General features: G+C 32.1%; 1 protein-coding gene across 1 annotated transcript; it reads left to right on the forward strand.

Moving 5' to 3' along the window:
- The first annotated feature begins 10,599 nt into the window (after positions 1 to 10,599).
- On the forward strand, positions 10,600 to 11,420 carry LOC115878597 (uncharacterized protein DDB_G0286379-like). The gene is made up of 2 exons (XM_030895145.1): positions 10,600 to 10,687; positions 11,014 to 11,420. The coding sequence occupies exons 1-2, from the start codon at positions 10,600 to 10,602 to the stop codon at positions 11,418 to 11,420; spliced, it is 495 nt and encodes a 164-aa protein (XP_030751005.1).
- The last annotated feature ends 6,785 nt before the right edge of the window (positions 11,421 to 18,205 follow it).

An 18,205-nucleotide genomic window follows, 5' to 3' on the forward strand; every position in this document is an offset into this window, starting at 1 on the left:
ATGATACTCTTGGTCTCAAAACCTCTAGCGTTTAAATAATTACAATAGGTACCCTAACCCGATTTTGATGCATCAATAACCTAGTAAGTAGAGTATATTTAGGAGGCATGAAATTTTGACCTGCACATTCTGTGTTTCTGAGCCACCAGCCATAAACTTCAGAAAAAAAAAACTTGTTGCCACAAAGAACGTGTTATAATTTTTTCATTATTTTCCTCAAGGGGCTTTGTATTTAGCTCATTCAAATCTCTTAGTATCTATAAAACCAGCTGTATTTATCTGCGGGACAAAAAAGAAATTAAAGTGCTTGTAAGTTGCGAAGAAACCATCTTATAGTTAGTATGGATACATACCATCTATATTTTCTGGAAAATTTCAGCACTAACTTTTTAATCTTACATTTCTTTGTGTCTGTAGGATACATTTCCATTAATTTTGTATTTAAAATAAAATCTAAGTATGAAATTTCTTGAGTAGACGTGAAGATACTTTTTTATTTATTTATTTATTATTCTTTTTTTTTATTTAATTTATATTTCAGTAAATTCCGCTAAATGTTTGTCTAATAAAAGAACATCGTCAAGATAACAGTTGTTAATTACCGGTGTTCAGGGTGTTGAAAAACATATGCATAGTGCAAATTCCAAGAAAAAGAGCTTACTTTTTTTTATTATTACTATTATTATTATTATTATTTATATTTTAAAAGTATAATTTAAATTCCAGTTTTCTGCAATGAGAGTTTCTGGACAACTATATTGTTTAGGTTAGTCTTAAATTTTAGGTTTAGGTCTACTAGTTTAGGACCTAAAAGGTATCGTAATCGTAACCATATTTATTATAACCTTTTAAATAACTTAAAACAAGTTTGTTATGTGTTATTTTCAACCATTGGCTGTAAATAGTCAATTATACCAGCATATTTGTTTTGAGTTCTAACCTGAATTATTGTCTCCTCCAATATATTCTGCCTTCTTTGGAATTCTTGTTTCCCCCTCGTTCTTTTTAAAATGACTCTTCTAGGAATTTTCCCCTTCTTATCTTCTCATTATTCTGTCTGTGGACCTTCACCTGGATCTCAAAGCACTCATATTTAAGTGTTTTGATTTCTGAGATGAGCCTGCTAGTATTTTCAAGATTCTTGGCTTCTTTGCATTTTTCACTAAAACTTTACTAAAAAGCATATCATCGCTTATTTGGCCAATCGCCACGCTTTTAATTTTGCTATTCAAGTGTGAATTTAATAAAAAAAGAAAACCTTACAATGGTTCGTACAGTAGGATGCTCCTAACATAACGATTTCTCTAAATCTATCAGATTTTAAGGGCAACTGCAACCTTGGCTATTTTCTTTGGAAAGTTTCACTAACCTTGTAATTTTTTGGTCTAGTGGTAACATTGTTTTTCCTAAAAACGTGCTTTAGGTCTATCAAAAAATATATTTCTTACTTTCTGTTGTAGAAAACATGATTTGGACCTCCGGATTTAACCTCGGTCCTTAAAATATATATAGGTACTGCAATTGCTGGGGATGGGAAAAATATTTTAGACTGTCTTTCGTTTCTGTTACTAATTATAAGAAAGATAAGCATCCACCTAATTTCAAGTGTATCACGTATTTTAGGTCCTACTCCTACACAGATCTTTCTCTCTCTCGAATTTGAATTAATTGATTTTTTTTTCTAGATTTGATTCCGAGGACGATTGGAATTAAATAAATATAAATTTATTGTAAGCCATAATAATGTAAATACAATTTTTTAACCAATTTATGCTATATTGCAACCAAAAGATCTCTTAATTTATAATGTAATTATATAACATGTAATTCTAAGACAAATCCTAATATAAACTCACTATCAGAATCTGTACCTTTAATAAAAGGCAAAAAAAACATTTTTGTAAAGCGTTTAAAATATTTTATAAACCTCAGCCTAAGCCTTGTATATAAGAATATATAAACAAGGGCCTAAAGTACATTTGTGTAACTTCAGCAGTTCCCCGTCCCAATAGCAAGATGTCTAGTTTAAGCCTTGGTTTAAGAATCGATAGCGGTCACCTAGGTACTCATTTTTGTAAACAAATAGCTTTGGGGTTTTTATTTTTTATTATTAAACAGATTCAGATTTGTTTTGACCTGTCTAAAAAAATAAAGTTCATTATTTTATCAAAAGTTATTAAAATTAATTTTAATTAAATTCATTATTTTATCAAAAGTTATTTCTAGAGCAAAAAACACTCTAGACAAAGGTAAACAAACAACAATGTTGCGTCACCTTGCCCTGTAGAAAAGCACTCCGTTCGGCGTTTTGTGGCCGGGTATAACATAATATATAGTTACCTGTTTGAGTACAAGCTTTTATTTAATCAAAACTGCAAAGCAGATTTTTCAAATACAGTCACAGAATAAAGGATCTGATATCTAGATTATTTTAATAGTTTTCTGAGACATACTAGCGTGCGTAAGTCAAGGACTATGCTGGGTTACAATGTGTATATGAGCATATGTTTACATCCACAAGGTGGATTAACCCAAGCTAGTAAATATTAGACAAAATCATAATACTTGTCTTACCATTTTCCAATTCCAGCCGGAAAATACAGATCATGTTAATGTGACCCACGTGTATATAATTATATCCACAGGGTGGATTAACCCAAGCTAGTAAATTGACTAAAGTAAATCTAGTTCTACTCTTCTATCTCTAAAAATATATAATTACTTACTTATTACGCCCCCTGTTGGCAAAAAATAGCTTTAACAGTTATAGCTATTACCTGCAATTTGAGACTTAACAGTTATGTCTCTTTTTATACTTGGCTTTAACATTTATAGCCAGTAACTACGAAAGTATTTAGAACTCACTTTCGTTCTCATCACTAGTACTACTGTACACTCTTATACGCCGTTTTCGATCCAAAAAATCCAATTTTTTCAAGAGATGTCTTCTTTTCCTTTCCAGCCTTTCACTTTCATCACCACTAGCACTTAAGGTACGTTTCCTGTTACTATATTTCGGCATTTTTATTTTCACTTCTAACTATACTGTTTACTCGACAAAGCACAATAATGTTATGAGAAGGCTGACCGTCGGGTACGGATGACTAAGGTCTATGGCTAACAAAAAATGCATTCTTTACGTAATTGGGAATAAAATGTGCTCGATAAAGTATGATAATGATACTACGGGTGTATATCTATTTGGACGAGGATACGAAATATAATTACTAGATATTTGGATAATCTAGCCAGCTATGGTATGTCCTCATGTTTAATGAAAATTAATATTCTTGCTTTATCCACAACGAAGTTACAAAGGAGTCAAAATTGGCGCTAATGTCTTCGAGAAAAGGTACGGCTGTGCTCGACTTGGTGGGGCACAGCCGTGCTCCCAGATTTGTAATACATACAGGGTGGTCCGAATTATATTCCGGAAACTTCGGCAGCATATTCTGCAAATAAAAATAAGTAAAAAAGTTCGTATAAATGTATGTCCTAAAATGCTTAGTTTCGGAGATAAGGGTGTAGAAATTTCATGTTTATTTATATTTTTTCCTAATAATTTCTGAAGTAACGCCAATATTTCGATGAAAATTGGTGTCTGGAAGTTTTTTGACACGAGAAATTTGATTTTGATATCAATATGACTTCTATTTGTAGGGAGCTCCACCTACATGTGTTTTAACTCTTTTGAAGAATAATAAGTTTCTGTCCGTACCTGTATAAAACTACTGAGTGGAAAAATATACATTTCCGTGACTTTTTACATAAAAAATGTCTCTTGGTAAAAATCGCTACGAGCAACCGTTCTCAAGATATTTAAAATGGAAATAGTCAATACATGTCATTATTGACAAAAAATAAACACGTTGAGTAGATAGTTATTCGACTGAAAGAATAAATTTGGATTTTTTTTGAATTAATCATATTTTTTTCTGCGAAAAAATAATGATAAAAATTTTCTATTGAACTTTTGGCACAAATTTATGATTTCAGCCTAATAAGGTATTAGTCAACATGTTTAATTTATGTCAATGATGACAGGTCTTGATAATTTCGCTTCCAAATATCTCGAGAACCATTACTTTTAGCGATTTTTACCTAGAGTCATTTTATAGGTAAAAAACGTCGTAAATTTATATTTTTTTACTCACTAATTTTATTCAGGTACGGACAATAAGTTATTACTCTTCAAACCAGTTAAAAAATATGTAGGTGGCGCCCTCTACAAGTAGGAGTCATATTTATATCAAAATCAAATTTCTCATGTCAAAAAACTCCCAGACACCAATTTTCATCCAAATATTGACGTTGCTTTATAAATTATTTAGAAAAAAATCGAAATAAATATGACATTTGTACACCCTGTATCTCCGAAACTAAGCATTTTAGGACATACATTTAGAAGAACTTTTTTACCTATTTTTATCTGCAGAATACGCTGTCGAAGTTTCCGGAATACAGTTCGGACCACCTTGTATATTAACCAAAATTTTGAACAAATAGGTAATTTTTTATATCATATAAACGGCATACATGCTTTGCCTTGATCTTCCGGGAGTCTTAGTGTGGTCGATCTTGGTCTTGGTTTTGCTCTTTGTGCAAGACCAAGAGCAGTTTCGCTCATCAATACTTATTTAAGACTCGCCCTGTATTATAAAAAACATGTTCATCCTGTACTGCGTTACTAATAAGTTTCCCTTTTTAACTGACTCGGAGGACCTTCAAATGACCGCCAGCTTTTCTCATTATTTTCCCTCTCGCCCATATTACAGTCCCTTTTTCCCTTAAATTTATCGTTTTAATATATTCCTTAACAACTTTTTTCTGTTGTTAGAATGTAAAAAATATCTACTTGTTTTTTTATACTATAATACAACAATAATTCAATGTTGACTTTTCGTACATGTTTTATTAAAAAAATATAAATTATCTTGATTTCTTGTAACTACAAAACAATACTTATTATGACTGTTAAGCTTCATTCAGAACCTCGCAATTAGTAGAATAAATTAGCGGTTTCAATTTGCGTAGAAGTTTGTTCCTTTAATTTCAATGGAAGCATTCAGAACGTCAAAATTAGTGGTAGACATTTTCAAGTAGTAGAAAAAGTTATCAAACTTTTAACTTTTTAGTAACTATACTTCAAAATTTGCTAGAAATGTCATTTTTGTCATTATCATCCGTTAAGAGAAACTGTGGTTAGAACTCAAAATTTATTGTTTTATAAGTTGAATATTATTAGACTTTCTCTATAGATACAACTGATTACCGTAAGCTGTTGCTGGGATATCCTATTAATTTTAATTGTGTTTTTTAGACATTGTAAATGATCGTAAACCTAAAAGTACGAAATGTAAGTGAAACCACTAATTTATTCCACTAATTGCAAGGTTCTGAATGAAGCTTAAAGCTTTAAAAATAGTGGATATTTTTTTTTAATTTAATTAATTTAAATTAGTGGTTTCAATTACACATCTTAAATCTACGGAACATTTCGATCATTTTTATACAAATACATTTAAAGCCTAAAACTACAAGTAAGTGAATAAAGGCTGATTATATCTAGAAAAGTGTTAATGCTGACATTATTTATCAATATTTGAAATCGGTATGTTCCATTTCTTGAAAATAAATAGAAAAAGAAATTTACAGACCAAAATAGTATTTTTTTAAATACCACTGAATAAGCTTAAGCTTTATTCAGAAACTCGATATTAGTGGTTTCAACCTTATACTTACGAGTTTACGATCATTCACAAAATGTCTAAAAAATACATTTACAATCATAGATAAATGAAATTCCCTTTATCTGTTATTAAAATTAATAGAATATATCCTAGCAACAGTTTGCGGTAGTGAGTTGTGTTCTATCCAATGACTAAAAAATACACGGACTAATAACACTGGAAACCAAATGGTTACCATTTGCCTCCAAACAGTGCTGTGCCAGAGGGTTAATATAAAAAATTCAGAATTAAATAAAAATTGAAATTTTAATTGTTTCTAAAATAATTTATTTTCGGTTACAAAATCTGTCTCCAATTTCTTCACCGTTTTAACTTGATCTCTCGTTAGACCTGATAGCGGCGTTGCCCCGGATCTATAATAGAGAATATATATTTTTTTCTCTATTGCCTCCTTGCATTTGAGGTCAATCCCTATTGTGAGAACCTAACCCTCTTCCGTCGAAGAATGGCCCTCCTCCCTCGAGTTGACGACTCGCCAACATTTACATTTTAGTTCTTGCAAAGCTGGTGATACACTGCAAGGGTTAGTCGATCCACTTCTACAGAGACTCGCATTTTGAAGCAAGGGAGTCGAGAATACAATGGTTTGCACCCCAAGGATGAGAGCATTAGAGGCTAGTCTTCTAGCTAGACCCTTTGACCTGGTCGAGCCTCCGTAGGATTTAGGTTTTTGGTAAGGTAGTCTCCTCTTCTTCCGGGCGGTTAAGCCAAGACCCATAAACACACATATTCTTTTAAAACTGTATATTGTTTATTGTCTTGAACTATTTTATTTACTGAGCCTTAAGTATTTTAAAAGTATTTAATTAATAAACTCATTCGAATAATAGCCAAAGATAATCAAAGTAACAATCAGTCTTGAACTGATGAAAGAAAGTGTTATGTACCTAATATTTAAAGGCTACTCTTTTATTTACCAGAGATATAAGTAAAGCATAAGGCATACGGCACTGTCGCGCGTACACGTCCCTTCAGTGTTTCGGCCTTTTAGTACGCTTTTAGGTCTGTAGCTCATTATCTTGTAACAGCGACCTCGCGCGTTGACTTCCCTTGGTCTCATTGCACGTTCCTGGTAATTAGCGCTGGTGGTAGAAGATTGGTACGTCGCGCGTTGACATCCCTTCGTACCGTGTGCACACATCATTATATAATTACTTCACCCTAGCTATAGTATATCCATTGAATCTGATTTAGTCTCTGCGTGTATGTATATTTGTATGTGTGTATATTTTTATATGCATATGCATATGTATGTATTATATTATAGCTTATATTTTCTACTGTCTACGATTTATCTATTATGGTATGGTTCTTTGGTTTCATTTATCAGAGAATGTTTGGACTAACGAACAAACCTATCTGGAAACTGAGCTAATTAACATGAATAGTACATATTAAATATTATAAACTTTATTTATGTAAAATTGGTTGCTCAGGTATTGTTTTCTGCTTGTTTACAGAAGTAGCGTCATCCAGCCACCTCGACATCTAGGTCACCCCACACTTAATTTAGTTTGTTTATTTGTTTCTCTATTAATTGTAGGTACTTTCCTTTTATATATGTATATTTTGTTCTTTTAGTTTAATGTTTTTATTTTCTAATTTTCACGCCCTCAAACCAAAATTTGATCTACATATAAACAAAAACTGATATCTAAGATGATCGGCCCTTTACACCTGTGCCTAAATGCGTTATTTGTCAGTGAAGTTGTATGTATTTTAAACAGCTAAGAGTTTAGTTGCATAGATACCTTCCGAGTGCGTGTTTCTAGAAAAGGAATAAATAATTCTTTATTAAAATCGACCGTGTATTATTAATCCCATAACCCAACAGAGGGTGCCTAGTATGGTAGACAGGGTAGTCCCATCCGGCATCCTGTTACGTTTTGATGCAATTCCCTGGCACGACACTAGAGCCAATGAGATGCTCCTTAGACCCAGCCAAAGTGCCAGAAGGCACTAGGAGCACTAGCACCTGACTAGGAGCTTCCCCACCAACTACTAAATCTCGCATCTCCTAGAGGAAGAAACAAAGGGTTGAAAGAATTTATAATTTCTTTTAAATTTCAGTGTTTTCATTATTTATCGTTTCACTCCAGCATTCATTACTTATTGATGTTTGTTTCAATTTAGCCAAAATTTTCATATATAAAATTCACGAGATTTATATGCGCTTGTAATCTCTTAATTTTTTCTAATATGTCATCGATTCGGAATTAATGTAGTTTGTTTATTCTTAGATTTCGCTTCCCTCAAAGTCTAACACCGCACCATCAATTAATTATAATACATCTATAGAAGTCGAGATAAATTGTTTCACCACAAAGCGTTCATTGTTTCATTCCGGAAAAATATCGGCCACGATATATCAGAACAACGAGTTTAGTTAACCGAAAATAATTACCGTAATAAAACTTTTTTCTTTGGAGATATTGTACACGAAATAGCTCTAGCAAGATCGATAGTTGACCGTTTTTAGATAAAATTGGGTGTAACTTTAATCTTCCTTACACATTAGGAAGATATAAGGCCGTCGATTTACTATAACAAATTGTCTAATGGCTTCCTCTGTTGTTTTTGAAAGAAGGCATCCATTATTCTCAAAGAGACCGAATTTGTCAAATACTTTAAATGAGACTCAAAGTCTCGGTCTTATATATATAATGTATATGTATATTAACCCTCCAATACTATATAGGGTAAGTTTGAAATAGGTGCAAATATTTTCATGGGGTGGTATATTTCGACCTAAGGAACACGTCTATGAGTTTTTTTCGCGAAAAAAAATTGTTGAAAATCGAGCATTTTCTTTTAAATTTTCCTGTATATTTTAGAAAACTTTTTGGAACTGCCTGTTCATCGTAAATTTTCCCACGGTATAATTTTTTAATCACTGATATTACCATAGTCATGGTACAAACAGGAATGCAATATTGCCACTTCATACATGATATTATGATCTATATTTCTAATTATTCATACGAGAAAATGCCACTAACAAGTAAAAAATTGCTGAAAAAGGGTGAAAAATTCAGCAAAAATGTGAACAAAATACCCTGTATTGTAAAGTGCAGAGATACTAGTTATGCCATCATGATTAATTTAATTTTGATTCTTAACAGTTGTCTAAGGTGTCTCTGTCACAACTTGTTTAATGCCCTCGTGTGCCGGCGGTACGGCATGCGGCACCCAGGTTTCGCTTCCATATAACATGATGGGGAGTATTACTGCTCGATACACTGCAACTTCCATTTTTGTGCTCAAGTCATGATTGTAGAAAACCCTGTCTTTTAATTTCCAGAATGCTCTTGAGGCGCTGCTGATTCTGTACTGAATTTCAGAGTCGATATTTGCCTTTTCTGAAATCAAACTGCCGAGGTAATTAAATTCCGATACATATTCCAATAGTTATACTTTTGTATATATATGTTATATTGGTTTTCCATCGACCTTTACACCTTTGCCGGTCAAGCACACCGATGGCCACATCCTGCCAATCGCCGCATCAGCGATATTGCGCCATCCGCAGTGGAAATCGCCGTAGCCGCGATCACACGGTGTCAGCAAATCAATTCTTTATTTAAGCCAATGTATTGTAATAGAAAATACTTATAATTTTGCATTTAATAAAGCACGTTATAATGTCCGTTTAATTTTTGATTTTTAAATAATAATTTTAATAAAAAAATAAATAATAAAAATTAAAATAATAAAATAATTTACAATTAAAAAATAATTTTTAAAAAGTGAAATCCTCCAGAAGCATCATAACAAATTGGCTGCAGTCGTGTGTAGGATTTGTAAAACGCTGGAACAAAGAAAACAGCGGCGGATTCCAATCCCTTAACGAAAAAAGAACCGGAGAACCCAACTCGAAGTACTAAGGATTAGGGAACACCTGGTGAAGCCCCTGTTAGTCACGACGAGAACACGGCAATCCATGGAAATAATATTAATGTAAGTACAAGAATTTGTCACATACATTTTTTTGAAATCTGTAAAATAAATCTATTTATTTTTCGAAACTGTTCGATATTTCAATATATTCTTTATAATACAGTATAAAATAAAAATAAATACAAATAATAATTTTGAACGTAGTTATAAGAAAATATTTTATTTAAATATTAAGTATATTTTCTTTTTGAAAATAAAATAGTTGAGTATATTTTTCAGTACATTTTATAAAAAAAAAAAAAATAAAATCAGTAAACATTTAAGAAACTAAATAATTTTATTTAAATTATTAAATAAAATATAATATTTATTAAAGAAAAATCTATCTAATATTATTATCATCTTAAATTAAAAATAAACAATCTTCTTTTCATATAATTTTTTTAAATCAAATACATTTTTATTTTAATAATTTTTATTTCTATTTTATTTACTGTCAAATTACATTTTTTCAATCTTTACTAAATAATGGCAACAGCTCAAGGTACAACCATTGAATTGGAAGCTTATAAACTTTCCGAAATTTTTTCAATCGTCCCTGAATACGAAGGCGACCAAATATTTTAGGCAATTTTTAAATGCGTGTGATTGCGCATATGATATGGCAACCGAACAACAGAGAGTTTTCTAATAATATATATCAAAACAAACTTAGAGGTAGAGCTGCTCAATTAATCAATTCGCGCGAAATCCAGCTAGTTATTCCGAAATTAAACAACTACTTTCACTACATTTTGGAGATTCCCGTGACCTATCCTCTCTTATCCAAGATTTACAAAGACTAAAACAGTTATCAGGAGAATCACCATTAACTTTCTTTAATAGATTACAAGTATTAAATGCAAAAATGCATTCTTATGTTCAAAAATCTTATTTAACTAGAGATCAAAAAATGGCTCAAACCGATCTAATAGATACTATGTCTTTAAACACTCTTCTTACTGGTTTAGAACCACGTCTAGGCCAACTAATTAGGGCAAGTAACCCTAATTCTTTGGTAGAGGCACAAAATAAAATTCGTAGAGAACTACAATTGTCATATTTAGAAAATCAAAAACAAGTAAATCTAACATTCCTATTCTAAAACCTATCCGAACACCCTCTTTACCTCCTAAATGCTCAAACTGTAATCGTATTGGTCATTTAAGTAATCAGTGTAGACAAAATATTAATCGATCAAATTTTTCTCAAAATTCTAACCCTAATTTTTCTAGACCACATTTACCTAATAATAATAATTATAATAACAACTCTAATTCTAATAATAATTCCTCTCATTTTAATAATAATAATAATTCTCATTCAGCAAGCAAACCTAATACTTTTCAACAAAGTCAACAAAGAACTTTTAATGGACAAAATCAAAATCAATCTTCAAGACCTACATTTCAAAGAAATTTTAATCAACCCCAACAAAGAGCTCATCATGTAAATTTTGATAACAATTTTAATAATAACTATTCTTATGAAGAATATCCTAACTATGATCTAAACGATAATGGTAATTTTCAAGAAAATGACTATTACGATGAATATTCCTATGACACCCCTAATCCCGATAACTATTCGGATTTTCTCGATCTTACAACCAAAGACCAACCACCCGACACCCTAATACAAGACCCCACATCCGAAATTCAGACGCAGATACAAGCGCTGAATCTCGAAGATATGAATCCAAACCTGAACTTCCCAGAACAGAAGTTACTCTAAACCCTCTCCTAACAGTAAACTCCAAAAATTTATACTATATTAATGACTGTTCAAATCAATATAAATTACTTATAGACACAGGTGCTGGAATTTCTATCTTTAAAGAAAATATAGCTAAAAATTATCGCAATAGACGTCCCGAAAACATTACGATTCAAGGTATAACAGATCAAAAACTTTCAATAAATACTTCTACTCTTATTCCCTTTTCTTCTGGAGATTCCCATAGAGTTTATATTTATAATCTTGACATTGAATTTGACGGAATTTTAGGCTTAGATTTCTTAGAACACTATGATTGTGTAATAGACCTAAAATCAAAAGAACTTATAACTAATTTTAAAACCATACCATTACACAAAGTTACAGAAAACATTTCTACACTGAGAGAAAATAATGTCATTCTCGATAAACCACCTTTTAATAAATCTCTTAATAAAAATCAAATATCTATAGATGGTAGAACTGAAAAAGTTTTTAAATTATCTTGTAATCTATCTAATACAGATGCTATTTTATGTGCAAAGGAAATAGATAAAGTTAGGCTACCTAATGCTCTAGTTCGAGTAAACGAATTTGGCGAATTTTACACTTCCATTATCAATGCAAATGTTATCAATAAAACTATCGATTTCTCAACTTTCACTATCGAACCTTTTGACACAGAATCTAGTAAAAATAATATAATTCTTAATTTTAATCCTGATCTTAAAAATAATAATTCTTTCGATAGAGAAACAAATATTAAAAATCAATTAAGAACAGACCATCTAAATTTTGAAGAAAAAGAAATGATTACTGAACTTTGTCTTGATTTTTCTGACATTTTTTATCTCGAAGGTGACAAACTAACCTTTACTAACGAAGTGAAACACTCGATAGACACTAATAACGCTAAACCTGTTTTCACAAGATCCTATAGATACCCTCAAATTCATAAAGAGGAAGTTAAATCACAGATAAATAAAATGTTAGATCAAAAAATTATTCGTCCCTCAATTTCACCCTGGTCATCCCCTGTTTGGGTTGTCCCGAAAAAACTTGATGCGTCAGGTAAACCTAAGTGGCGTATAGTCATCGATTATAGGAAACTAAACGAACTTTCTGTAGACGACAAATATCCTCTTCCAAATATTTCTGACCTCTTGGACCAACTTGGTAATTGTCAATATTTCACTACCCTGGATTTGGCTTCAGGTTTCCACCAAATCGAAATAAACCCCAAAGACATCGAAAAAACAGCTTTCACAGTCGAAAATGGTCATTACGAATTCGTTCGCATGCCATTCGGTTTAAAAAACGCCCCTTCGACATTCCAAAGGGTAATGGATAATATTCTCCTTGGTATCCAGAATGAGCGCTGTTTAGTTTACATGGATGATATTATTGTATATTCTGCAACCATTCATGATCATATTTTAAGATTAACAGAAGTTTTTAAACGTCTTCGCAAAGCTAACCTGAAAATTCAACCCGACAAATGCGAATTCCTAAGAAAGGAAGTTGCTTATTTAGGTCATCTGATCACCGAAGATGGTGTCAAACCCAATCCGTCAAAAGTCGCATGTATTAAAAATTTTCCCACTCCTAAGTGTGCTAAAGACATTAAATCCTTTCTTGGCTTAGCAGGATACTATCGACGATTCATCCCTAATTTCGCTAAAGTTTCCAAACCCTTAACTAAACTTCTTCAGAAAGACATTCCTTTTATTTTCAATTCAGAATGCACATCCGCCTTTAATGAATTAAGAAATGCCCTTATTTCTGACCCTATCTTAATATATCCAAATTTCGACGAAACTTTTATCTTAACCACAGACGCAAGTGCCTTTGCGATCGGAGCTGTCCTCTCACAGGGTCCAATTTCGAAAGATCTCCCTATAGCTTACGCATCTAGAACACTTTGTAGCGCAGAGACGAAATACTCCACCATAGAAAGAGAACTACTCGCAATAGTGTGGGCAGTTAAGCACTTCAGGCCTTATCTCTTTGGCAGAAAATTTACCCTTGTAACAGATCATCGTCCATTAACATGGCTATTTTCCATTAAAGACCCAGGAAGTCGCCTAGCTCGTTGGCGTCTTAAGCTAGAAGAATACGATTATAATATTGTGTACAAACCCGGAAAAATTAATAAAAACGCAGATGCTTTGTCGCGTATAAAAATTAATCATTTTAAAAGTTGTTCTGATCTTCAATCAAACATTTCCGTTTTAGCCCTAGGTAAAGACATTCATAACCGCCCTTCAACTAGTTTTCAAGTACCCGACTCAGATGATGACGAAAATGACGACACTCACCCAATAACTGAAGAATATAATAGATTCGTACATTTATACAGAACTAAGTCAATTATAGATTATTCTAAAATAGAAATTTCTAACTCTCAGTTATTAGACAAATCTAATAAAAATATAGTCACATTTTTCTGGCAGACTAAATTACAAGATTTACATAATAAAATTTTAGACGATTTATTTGAAGAACATGCAGATGTTTCTTCTCATGACATTAATATTCTCAATAGTAAAACAGTTAAAGATCGTAAATATTTTATTATTCCGTTACCTTTAGATAATGAAACAGTAGTTCAACATCTTTTTTATATTCTTCATAAAGGAAAAAATAACTTTGATCTTTCACAAACCTACTGTATAGAAAATAATTTAGAGCTACCGATATTAGAACTTTTCTCTTTTATTTTTACTGACGACGACATAAAACTTAAGATATGTCAAAATGTTGTTCAAACTCCAGACCAAGATCAAATTCCTATTATTCTTGATCAGTACCACACTGGAAAAAATAATTTACATCGTGGAATAAATGAAACTATCAAAAGAATAAAAGAAAAGTATAATTGGCATGGTTTAACAAAAGATGTAGAGAAATTAATAAAAAGTTGTGAGATTTGTCAGAAAGTCAAAATCTGTCGTAAAAATCTCAGTACTCCCCTTGTCATTACGGAAACTCCTAAGACCCCGTTCGAAAGAATAAATATAGACATTTTTGAATTTCCTACTCGTAATTATGCTCTAACTATCCGAGACGAACTAACTAAATTTACACAGGCTTACGCAGTTAGTGACAAAAAAGCACATTCCATTGTCAACACACTTTTATTGTTTTTCCAACACTATGGTACCCCCTTACGGATACACTGTGACCACGGTCGAGAATTTGACAATAATTTAATGAAAGATCTTTGTGAATTATTTGATATCAAGCTAACATTTTCCAGTGTTAGTCACCCACAATCCAATGGCTCACTTGAGAGATTTCATGCAACCCTTACTGAAATGATTCGAGTTCATATGGCTGAACATCCAGAAGAACATCCATTTAATATACTACCCTATTCTGTTATTTGCTATAATAATACAAAGAATAAAACACATGGTTTTTCCCCTTACGAGTTAATTTTTGGCCATACATCAAGTAGACCTCCAGAAACACTTTATAATCAAAAAGACTAATCTCTAAGTACATTCGTGATTTAAACAATAGAATGGAACACTATTATAAAGTAGCGAGATCTAGAACTAATCAGAAAAAGAGAAAAGCTAAAATTCGATTCGATAAAACAGTCTCTAAAATCTTCCAAATTTTACAATAGGTAATAAAGTATACGTTAAAGAAGCTCAAATAAAGATAAATCGCATAATAAATTTAGTGGTCCTTTCGAAATTTTAGAACTTTATGGAACTTCCGCAAAATTAAAAAATTTAAATTCAAATCAAATTTCAAAAGTAAATTTTGATAGACTAAAACCATTCTACGAATAGTCTATTTTCTTTTCAGATTTCTCTGGCTAGTGCCAACAACAAGCTCTCAAATCTTCATCACGCCCATAAACAACACCGTTGGAACATTCTTTCACGAAGAAGATACTATCCGAGTATCTAATAATAAGTGGACTCTTTTAGTGTATAAGGAACTCGAACCGATAAAACAATCTATTTCTAATAATGACAAAATTCTTTCTAACTTAATAGACACATTCGATCAATCTTAACCCTCGAATGATATCATTTAAACATACAATACAAACGCACGTTAATCTTTTAACTCAGATCGCTGACTCTGTAAATTTAAAATTTAAAGAAATTACAACAGAAACAAAAGAAATACGAATTAAGAGCAAGACGCGGCTTAATCAATGGTATAGGCAGTATTTTTAAATCTATAACAGGCAATTTAGACTCTTCAGATGGAGACTATTACAATGAATGTATTAACAAAATTAATCGCGACGAAAGGAAATAGAAAATTTATTGAAAAGTCAAATATCTGTTACTACATCAGTTATATCAAGTTTAATTCTACTATTAGAAAGTTGCAGATCGATGAAGAAAGTTTTAATGAAAACATCGCTTTGAAATTCAAACTTCTATGTCAAATTTATCCGATGATTTTGCATTTTATGAAAGTCAAATAAAAGCTCTAGACATATGCCAATCTCTAATGGAAAGTTATGTATTTTAGAAGATTCTTTAATGACATTTTGAATGCCATCACATTCGCGCGTTTAAGAATACTACATAGTTCTATAATCACACCTAGAGATCTAGTATTTTCTCTTCAAGATATTTCAAAATCTCTCTCTAAAAATAATTTACCTTTACCGACATATTCTTCCAACATTGGTCAATACCTTGACATAATAGAATTAGAGGCCTATCAAACAGAAAATAAAATTGTATTTGTTCTTAAAATTCCTCTAATCGAACCTGAAACTTATACTCTTTTTAAAATCTTTCCTATTCCATTATTGGATAATCGAACAGGTATTTACCACATTTTATCCACTTCAATAAAATTTATTGCGCGAGATGACAATTCTTTACTGTACATACTTCCTGAAGATCTAGAAACATGCAAGCAGTTACAACCTAATGTCAAGATTTGCTCTGATCTACTCCAGTTTCCAATTGACAGCGATGCTATTTGTGAAGCACAACTTCTGAGACAGACAAACAAACTACCCCGAACATGTCAGACGTCTCTACTCTTAGCAACCGACTACAACGTTCGAGAAATTGAGCAAAACTATTGGTTGATATCCATCTCCGATCCCATACCAATAACAATCAAGTGTGAAAATCGTGAGATGATTACCTATATGCTAAGAACAAATTATCTCTTAAGACTACAACCGAATTGCAACGCATTTATTGGAAGCACTCGGATACATTCCAAGCATCCGATACAGAAATACAGAAATGTTACTTACAGAAGCCACCCTGTAAAAATTCCCTTCGATTGCTGCACACATCTACCAGATAAATTTCATATTCCCGAGCTGAAACCAATTAAATTGAGTCATTTAGACATGGATGATCTCAATATAGCTCAACATAGGCTCAACCAATATTCAGAAGAACTTGACAAGATGACAAAACAACCCTTTGTCTCAAGACATCTTCACTGGTTAACCATCTTTACAATCGTTTTAATAATTGTTTTAGTTCTCTTCTACATCTGTTGCAAGTGCCGACAACGTAGAAGAACACCCACGCTAAGTCTTACTGATGGCAACGATCCACCGCCTCCCGAACCACAAGTTCATAGACTTCAACAGAGGTTCAGGAAGATCCTGCCCAGAAGAAGAAGCAGCATCCACCCAGAGGAGCCAATAGAAGAAGAAGCCTTCGAATTACGGTGTCCCTCCAATCATCCTTAAAAGTCGACGCACAGCATCAACTTTTTTAAATAATGGGGAGCTGTTATATTGGTTTTCCATCGACCTTTACACCTTTGCCGGTCAAGCACACCGATGGCCACATCCTGCCAATCGCCGCATCAGCGATATTGCGCCATCCGCAGTGGAAATCGCCGTAGCCGCGATCACACGGTGTCAGCAAATCAATTCTTTATTTAAGCCAATGTATTGTAATAGAAAAATACTTATAATTTTGCATTTAATAAAGCACGTTATAATGTCCGTTTAATTTTTGATTTTTAAATAATAATTTTAATAAAAAAAATAAATAATAAAATAATTAAAATAATAAAATAATTTACAATTAAAAAATAATTTTTTAAAAAGTGAAATCCTCCAGAAGCATCATAACATATATAATAGCCGTATACTTCTTTTACAGCCTCGAAGAATTTACGATAGTTGTGATGCGCGGCGTACTCTTGAATCGGATTTGCTTTTTGTGACCACCATTTATCCTTTAGTTGGCACAGGCTTCTTCAGCTGCTTTAGAGTTGTCCACCAGCCTTGGATTGTGCGGATTTCTCACACAACATCTTTAGAACAATAAGCCAACAAAAGCAAATTCTTTCCCATATCATATACCTGCATAAGAAAGGTGCAATATCTTAAAGAAGATGATTTTCCAAAGATAGATTTTGTTAGTAGGTGTGTACGTTTAGTGAGTGGGGGGGGGAGATATTTGTGTGGACAGATAAGGCACGACTTGCACGTTAGGAATATAATAAATAATAACTTAATAGTATAATATCCTATTTAAATATCAGAGGTAAGTTTTTTCTATTTATTTTGTGGGATAACAGTGCTTCTGGCAAACATTAATAAACAAGAACTTTGCGCACCTTTGCAATACCCTTTATATGGCGGTGGGTAATAAATAACATTTAGGTGAAATTTTTAGATTTTCAGTTAAAAAAAATCTTAAAAACGTGACAACATCGGTTGTAGATTAAAATTAGAAGAACAAATTACAGAAAAAATCCGGTGGCTCTCAAAATTTTTAAAAAAAAATTGTTTTTTTTTTTATTTTCAAACTTAAATAACTCGGTTATTTTGGACTTAT

The sequence above is a fragment of the Sitophilus oryzae genome, unplaced genomic scaffold, assembly GCF_002938485.1.
Source record: "Sitophilus oryzae breed Bouriz unplaced genomic scaffold, Soryzae_2.0 scaffold_1518_pilon_pilon, whole genome shotgun sequence".
Classification (NCBI taxonomy): domain Eukaryota; kingdom Metazoa; phylum Arthropoda; class Insecta; order Coleoptera; family Curculionidae; genus Sitophilus; species Sitophilus oryzae.